Source organism: Gouania willdenowi, chromosome 21, assembly GCF_900634775.1.
Source record: "Gouania willdenowi chromosome 21, fGouWil2.1, whole genome shotgun sequence".
NCBI classification, from domain to species: Eukaryota; Metazoa; Chordata; class Actinopteri; order Blenniiformes; family Gobiesocidae; genus Gouania; species Gouania willdenowi.
The window spans coordinates 6,438,540-6,447,618 of NC_041064.1; the positions used below are offsets into that span (position 1 = coordinate 6,438,540).

Consider the following 9,079-nt stretch of genomic DNA (forward strand, 5'->3'; position numbering starts at 1 on the left):
GCACATGCTTTTGTTCTTAAATATTTGGCTGATTTGTTATTGACTTAGTTTCCTGTCACGTTTGAAACAAACGGCTAAACGCGTACTTCCACATTTTCGAAATTGCTGATGTTTGGAAAGCTGCTCTCACAATATCAGTTTTTCTAGTTGGCGCGCTTTTTTCTTTTTTTTTTTTAATCTAGTTGGCGCTCTTTATTCCTTTTTTGTTCTTTTTGCATAACTGCATCTTCCTAAACTCCTCCCCCTTCCCCTTCCGTCTCCACCCCAGGTTTTTTTTTTTTTTTTTTTTTACAATGTGAGAGTATCAGATTAGGGCTTTTTGACGTCAAAGCAGAAACAGGAGATGTTTGTCTAAGTCTGACCTCTGTAGTGTCGTACTTCAGTTTGTTTTTGAAAATATCACAGTTTGTTGAGGAATCTGTCAAAAAAAAAAAAAAAATTATAATTTAATCAGTTTGTCAGACTTTTACAAATGTGAAATTTGTTTGGAGCATTGTCTGGATAATAAACAACTTACTGAGTTCCAACAGCCAGTGAACAGATGCCGTTAATCATTCTCAGGTGTGTTCAGTGAAAGTGTGGAAGTGCAAAATCCCAATTTCCTTTAAGAAGCAGCCGTATTTGTCAAAAGTGTCAACATGCACGGTTTAGAAATCTTTTTTCCTTGATTGCTTTTTTTTCCTTTTCCTTATTTTCCTTTTTTTCTCTCTTTTTTACCTTTTTATTTTTCCCCTTTTTTTCTTTTTTCTTTGTTTTTCTCCTTTTTTTCTTCCCCGTATTTTTTCTTTTTCCTTTTCTTTTCTTTTCTTTTTCCCTTTTTCTTTTTTCTTCCTTGTTTTTCTCTCTTTTTCTTTTCCCCCTTTTTTGTTTTCCCCACCTTTTTGTTCTTTTTTTCCTTTTGTTTCCCTATTTTTTTCTTTCTTTTCTCTTTTTCCTTTTCTTTTTTTCTCCTTTTTCTTTCCTAATGAATTTTTCTTTCATTGCTAACGTTGTCTTTTTCTCCACATGTAGCTGCCAGTGAAGGTGGAGCAAACGTCTTCACTGTGTCCTACTTTAAAACCAGTGCCTACCTGGCCCAGTCCCCCCAGCTCTACAAGCAAATGTGCATCTGCGCTGATTTTGACAAGGTCTTTTGTGTGGGTCCAGGTAAGACCATCCCTTTGTCCATCCCTCCATCTGTCACTAATGCGTTCCAACAAACAGCACAATGAGCGGCTGGAGTGCAATAAAAGGAAATGTAGACCCTATTAAGTGAGGTGACAGTTTGAAAATGGCTCCAAATGCTTTCAGATTGTTAAACTTTAAACAATCCTTCCTCTCCTTCTCTTTGTGTGTTAGAGACACAATGGGACCAGTAAAACACTTTATAGACCTCCTTAAATGATGAACTTATCAAACAGTGCCCCCCTGTGACCATCAGAGAGAACACGCTCACTTGCGTCCAGCTCCGGAAACCAATGTGTCACTTTTTTTTTTTGTAGTTCATGTCAGATTTTCAGCCAAAGATAACGATAACCCCGTGGGAGTCTGCTTCACATTCAGCATTTTTCACACAGCCCTCAGGTCTTTGTTTGCTTCAGTGTAGCAGCGCTGCCAGGGGAATCAAAGGGCTGAGGGTCATTACTGCATCTCTATCCTCAGCACTGTTGCCGTAGTTACACATGCACCCATTCATCAAGGAAAAGAGAATTGGGATCACCTCTGCACCAAAATCCCATCGGCCACAACTGTAGATGTTTTTTTTTTTTTTTTCCAATTTCAAATAAAATGCTGCGGTGCTACGTCGCCGTTATCATACAAAAAGAAACCTTCTGATCGAGAGGTTGGGGGTTCGATCCCAGTCTATATTTGTCAAAGTGACCTTGGGCAAGACACAGAACCCCAAGTTGTGCCTTGCATGGCAGCTCAGTCAGGTGTGTGAATGTGAGTGTGAACAGGTGAATGAGCTGTTATTAGGGATGTACCGATTGACTCAACTCCCGATACGATTCGATTCACGATACTGGGTTCACAATACGATTTGATTCACAATACTGGGTTCACGATACGATTCTCTCATGATTTATTTTACAAAATGGGACTGTAGACAAATGATGACTGAAAAATATTTCTTTATTTTTTTTGGGAAAAAAAACTATAAAAAACTGTACTGTTTTCCTTTTATTTTTCATTGTCAAAAGAATTCCTTGATAAACTATTCAAAACAATGCAATTTAACTAAAAATAAATCTTGAATGAAATAATTAAAGGAATAATACAAATGAAGAAGAAGCCTATTAATTTAAATTCTGGTTCTATAGTAAACAATACAAAACTGCATAATAGTTCTTTTTCTTTTTAAAAGTGCAACTTAAAATGTTTTTTGTGCCTTAACAATTGGACTTAAAAAAAACACCAGTCTGCACTGTATTTACGTCAGATATTTGTTTGGACCAGCAGAGGGCGCTGGTATCCCAGTGGTCGGTTGACATGCAGATATTCTTGCAGTGAATAAGAGATGCTATGCTAGCAGACAGAGCTAATAGAAAAACATGACTTTTTCAGATATTCACATAATATTACAGATATTCTTCGGTGCTAAAGGATTAAGGAATCATTTATGAATATGTTTGAGAGTAGAAGGCGGCCAGAAAGAAAGTAGTAGCAGATTCTGCCCACCGCCAACACTTCTTAAAAAAAGTACTGCGATTCAATTTTCACTGTATCGATGTGAACTCTGATACCTATGAATCGATTTTTAGCTGCCTTACGATTAATTGTTACATCCCCAGCTGTTATTGTAAAGCGCTTTGAGCCTACTTCAGTGTAGGGATAAAAGGCTTTATAAATCAAGTCCATTTATCATTTATCATCCCATTTACACACACACACGAAAGCAGATGTCATTATAGTTACATTTGAAGTAATTTAGTTTGTAGTCCAGGGGTCATCATCCTTTTTGTAACTGTGAGCCACTTCATAGATACCGTGTAGTCCAAAGGGCTACTGTAGAAAAACACTTCTTAAATATTAAATGTTCACGGTTTCACTTTGACTAGAGGGTAAGATAATACGGAAGGCTAAAAAGGTAGGAAATGTTTAAGTTTCAACATGCAACACTTCATTTCTCCTAATTTATTCACTTGTTTCATTACATTTCATAGAAAATGATCATCTTCCTATTTTACTAACAAACAACTTTTAACTAAATGTACAACATGTAGCAATGATGTCATATTTTACGAAAATCTACCTTGTGTTTTTAGAACTATATTTTATATATATGTGTATCATATCATACATAACATATCACTACCCATACACAAAGATGTTTAATTTAATACTACGTCTGTCATGTGTATTTATTGTTTTGAGTTTGATGCTTGGAAAGTAAATCCCGAGGGCCCGCGGGCCCCATGTTGGTGACCCCTGTTCAGATGTGTTTAAACTAGTGGACTGAGACGTGGTGTGAATCCAACAGCAGAAATATCCATGTTTATATGATATGAAGACATTCTTATGCACAACTTTAAATGATACATTCGACTCATTGAGGATTTTCATGCTTGTGCACGGGATGCACTGTGTTTCATAACACACACATTGCAGTGTGTGTGTAAGTGTAGAAACACATGCTAACCCTGCAGCTGGAGCCACTGACACATGTAGCAATCATGACATCATTAGTTATTCATCGAGGTACAAAGAAACGTCTGAAACCTCATCAAACAAACATTAAATATGCACCGTTCATTAGCAGTTTACAGGAGACGTGGATGTGTTATTAGACAGTTTGTGTGTAAAAACATTAGCATTTAATTTGCTTCCATTTACATGCACGGCCAAGGACGGTCATCATACCTCAGGGTTCCTTTGTGTAGAGTCTATAGCAGTGGTTCCCAAACTTTTCACTGTCCCGTACCCCTTCACACATTTCATCTGAAGTTATGAACCTCCTACTCCTGCATGCTAAAAAAAAAACATAATGTCATGTTTTGGTGAAATTTCTCTCTGAATTTTATCTATCCTGATGAGGATTACTATGTAATAAAGAATTATAAAAATCTGTAAGGACACAATAAATCTTATACTTAAGATTTGTTAAAGTAGTCTACTGGCATTTTCTGTGAGAAAAAACAATTTTTCATCACCCTGAAACTGTGAAATACAACTTTAATGAGAAGCATGAGGTTGAGAGGATCCACAGAACCTGAGAGAATTTGAGTCTTAGATCATTCTTCACACAAAGACTGGTTTTGTATTTTTTTTTTTCATGTTTGTCAAAGCTGAAAATCCACTTTCACACAAGTACGTGGTGGCAAACGGCATCAAAGTAAAGCAGTGTAGCTTTTTTTAATGAGATTGTATCTCTGTGACCACTAGAGGGCAGTCTTACAGAGATGTAATTTATGGCAATGCATGGAGGCTCTTGACTAGGGTTGGGCATCAAGTATTGATTAGTCCCTGGGATTAAATTTCCGATTCTCCTGGAATCGTTCAAATTTTTGAATTTTAACATGTACCAATCCACCGCCCGAAAGAAGAAGCCGCCGAACACCAACAAAGAAGAATCCAGCAAAGAAGAATCCACTGGAAGTGTTACCGCGCAACCATGAATATCGATAAAATACATGTATATACTTTTAATATACATTGCATACAATACATTCATTGTACAACTGCCTCCTAAAAGAAATGTATATCGTTAAAAATCGCAATCGTTCAAATTCAAATGACGTCCAACTCTACGTCCAACTCTACTCCTGACCGCTGCTCTATTTATTCTTTTTTTTTTATCCACATAACCCCAATGACTATTTGTGTACCCGTACCCCACTTTGGGAACTTAGGGTGTAGAGAGTTAATCGTATCCAGATCCTCATCCCACTTTTCTCCTTTTCTCTTCTTACACTGTGCAGTAATCATGTATAATAATAATATTAGGTGATAATATTTTTAGTTAAAGTAAACCCTGAGGTGGTCACCAGTTGATCATTGGTTTACCAACACTAAACCAGTTCTGTTTCAGTCTTCAGGGCCGAGGACTCCAACACCCACCGTCACCTGACTGAGTTTGTGGGCCTGGATATTGAGATGGCTTTCAACTACCATTACCATGAAGTGATCGAGTCCATCACTGACACCATGGTGCAGATCTTCAAAGGCCTCAGAGACAAGTAGGATGTGATTATTACTCTGAGAAGCCTTTGGGTTTCATTTGTTATTGGTCGACTCATAAATGCACTGTTGATGAAAGGTCAAGTGGAAGGACTTGATTTAATTTATTAGGATCTCAGCTTTTCTTCCCGTAGTCCACCACAAGCACCGTGAACTGTTGGCACGTAGTCAAATGTCAAATTGAACATAATCTCACCAGCTGCTGCTCCGATGAACGCCTTCGCACTGCCAAGAAGAGAAAGTTCAGTGTAGCACTTGTGCCTCCTAGTGGTGGAGATGTGAACTGCATCTATAAAGCACAGATTTTATGCAAGAAAACCAGTTTCAACAATGTTTAGAAGGGTTAGAAAACTGAGCTTTGAAGAGACGTACAACATTTAAGGATTTAAATAAAGTTTTATGCAAAAAAGCATTACAGAAAGATGTTTATACATGGACTTAATTGTAGAGAATAATAAAAAAAAAATTATAATAAAGGTGCAATAACAAAAAATAAATTGGAACAATAGCTTCGTAACCTTTTGTAAACATCTTTCAATGCTAGCACTTACTGCAGGGTACTTAATATTACTCAAGTCATCAAAAGCGTCCAAGTCCTTCACAAAAATGTATCAAATCTTTTTAAAAATGTGGTGTTTGGTCTTATGAATATATGTGATTCTCTTCAATGACAAACTAAAAGCATTTGTTTTACTCTGAACCTCTTTATTGTAAATATGTACGTAGAAACTTTGGACTTTCCTCTGGGATTTCACATTTAACAGATGATTGGAAGATGTGGTATTGCATGTTTTAACGTAGGAGGTAATTGGATGCAAATGGGTCAAAGTAGGCGGGGCTTAGACCGTTTGATCCGCTTGTTTTTATGACCTGTAGAGAGACATAAAACTCTTAAATCATATGAGTCTTTGGTTTGGGTTTGATTTAAAGTTGAGGTTCCTAAGCAGGAAGTGAGGGTACATTCAGATCTGCAGTTCAGACCATTCATCTTATAAAAAAAAAACATCTAATGGTGTGTTTTTGTTATTATAACCAGTTTTCAGACAGAGATCCAGATGGTGAACAAACAGTATCCAAGCGAGCCTTTCAAGTTCCTGGAGCCCACACTGAGGCTGGAGTACACAGAGGCGTTGGCCATGCTGCACGAGGCCGGGGTGGAGATGGGCGACGAGGAGGACCTCAGGTTGGAAGACATTCCTCCACTACAGCCACAGGATTGGATTAAATAAAAGCAGAAAACTGTGATTTATGAGTCTGTTTGTGAACCAGGACGAGATTCTTCCAGATTTAGATCATAATCACAGATCAGATCAGTTTGTTTACATTATTACATTAATGACTTTTTCTGTTTTTTATACAGTACACCCAATGAAAAGCTGCTTGGCCGTCTGGTCAAAGAGAAGGTGAGTTCATTCTAACATCTTTCCTTGAGTACTCTACAACACAGGTGTCAAACTCAAGGCCCGGGGGCCAAATCCGGCCCTCTAGAGCATCAAATCTGGCCCGCTCGAGAAAAAATGATTAAAAAAAAAACATGAAACATTTTGTAAATGACCAACTAATTCAGCTGTAGATGCGTATATCAGCCCTTCCAAATACAAAAATTCTATTTAAATCCACTATATTTACAGAGCTTAGATTTCCATATTTCACGACGGCTGTCATTATTAATCTGAAATTTTCCTCAAATTATTCCACAAAGTTTCCCCAAATTTCCAAAATCAGGGAGATTTAGGTGAAGATCCTGCATGGACTGATATAGTCTTTTATTTCATCATTTACTGTAGATATCATTTATACATAGAAATGTAAACCAGGACACGTTAATGTTGAATTTACCCTTTTTTCCACCTTAAATCTAAACCTACTTAGATCAAACTGGTTTGTATTTGGCCTCTGAACTAACTCATTCAACACCAATACTTTAGGGCATCCAGTTTAGTCTGCAGGAAAAAGTAATAATTACATCTTTGTAGATGTCGCAGGCCCTCAAAATACACAAATTAAATTAACTGTCACAATATTTGCCAGCACTCACGATTATATCACATGATGGCAATCATTTTGGGGGCGACCGTGGCTCAGGTGGTAGTGGGATTGTCCTCTGATTGAGAGGTTGGGGGATATGTGTCCTTGGGCAAGACACTGAACCCCATGTTGCTCCCAGTGGTTGACTAGTGCCTTGCATGGCAGCTCTGTCCCATTGGTGTGTGAGTATGAGTGTGAATGGGTGGATACTGTATGTAAAGCACTTTGTGACTTCTGTCTGTGAAAGGTACTATAGAAATAAACATTACTTCCTTATTTTTAAAAGCAAGCTGTCACTTTCCCCCCAAAATTCAGCAATTTCACTTAAATTGTTCCACAATGTCTCTTCAGATTAAATAGAAATTAATCTCAAAATCAAGTAAATGTAGGTGAGGACAGGGACTGAAATCTGTCACTTATTGCTTATATTATTATTATTATTATTATTATTATTATTATTATTGTTATTATTATCCGTGCCTCACATTTATATACAGTAATTTAAAGGTGGAAGTGCAAAGTAGGGCATGTTATTGTTGAAATTGTTTGTTTTCCCGCCTATAATCTGTGGTCCACGAGGGATTAAACTGGTCCGTATTTGGCCCCTGAACTAAAATAAGTGAGTTTGACACGTCTGCTCCTTTATTTAATTTAACTTAAAATTTACACATTTTAAAACGAGTGGTAAATGTAGTGAAGGGAGGAAAAATCTTTTTAAAATATACATTTAACAGTTATGTCCAAATAATGACAAATCCTGATTGTATTTTTGCTTTGTGTATTTCTTATTTTTTCCTACAGTATGACACTGACTTCTACGTGCTGGATAAGTATCCACTCGCTGTCCGACCTTTCTACACCATGCCTGATCCCAACAACCCAGTAAGCCTTTGATTCACCAACTCTTGTTGAATACGTTTGTAAATGTAGAAATATGAATCAAAACTCTGCCTTCTAATGTTGACTGTTGTGTTTTTTTAATTCTAGAAATACTCCAACTCTTATGACATGTTCATGAGAGGAGAGGAGATCCTGTCTGGAGCTCAGAGAGTCCACGACGCTCAGCTTCTGACTGAACGAGCCACACATCATCAGATTGGTGAGAAAACAACAGATTTGAATCAAACAAAAGCTTGTGATTTAGTTTAAAACAGTGGTTCACAACCTTTTTTGGATCGTGACCCCATTTTAATATCACACATTTCTGACAACCACCTGTTATATTGTGTTACAAATACAGAGTATTTATATTTTATACTGCATTTAATAGGAACTAGATTTATACTTGTGATAGAATACAGTTGAGTTAGTTTAAAAAAAGAATCCAAATTTATAAATGTAAACAATTCATTTTTAATCAGTTTTTTCTTTATTTTATTTTCAAATAAACATTATACAAACACACAACAGGGTCTCAATAGATTCCATTAACACAGACAAAGAAAGTAAATAGTAATAATGATAATAATAATAATGGTAAAATAATAATAGCTTTGAGAAGCCTTATATATTAAGAATTTGCCCACATTAAATCAAACCATACAAATCAATTCAGACTCATAAGTTATTTACTTAAGCTGGAAACTTAACTCATTGCAGGTATAATAAATAAGGTATAATGACAACTTACTATTGTAATCCTTTAATCAGTATTTTCCAATTAATTACTAGACCCCGTTTAAATTCTAAGTGACCCCACATGGGCCCCGACACCAAAGCTGAAAAAAACACTGGTTTAATGTTTACAGCTATTTTAAAGACACATATTTTTCCTGTTTTTTCATAGATCTGGAGAAGATCAAGGCGTACATTGACTCTTTCCGATACGGAGCGCCCCCACATGGTGGTGGAGGGATAGGTGAGGAACATTCCAGCTTTTTAAATGACTGATAGG

The 9,079-nt window shown here is 36.7% G+C and overlaps 1 protein-coding gene across 1 annotated transcript in view; it reads left to right on the plus strand.

The window, feature by feature from the left end:
• Window positions 1-9,079, plus strand: part of dars1 (aspartyl-tRNA synthetase 1) — a 39,212-nt gene that overhangs the window by 29,532 nt on the left and 601 nt on the right. The window contains exons 11-17 of the mRNA XM_028436741.1: window positions 1,012-1,146; window positions 5,009-5,156; window positions 6,194-6,340; window positions 6,518-6,560; window positions 7,987-8,067; window positions 8,173-8,284; window positions 8,972-9,043. Coding sequence (XP_028292542.1) covers window positions 1,012-1,146; window positions 5,009-5,156; window positions 6,194-6,340; window positions 6,518-6,560; window positions 7,987-8,067; window positions 8,173-8,284; window positions 8,972-9,043 — 738 coding nt within the window. The remainder of the gene's footprint in view (window positions 1-1,011; window positions 1,147-5,008; window positions 5,157-6,193; window positions 6,341-6,517; window positions 6,561-7,986; window positions 8,068-8,172; window positions 8,285-8,971; window positions 9,044-9,079) is intronic.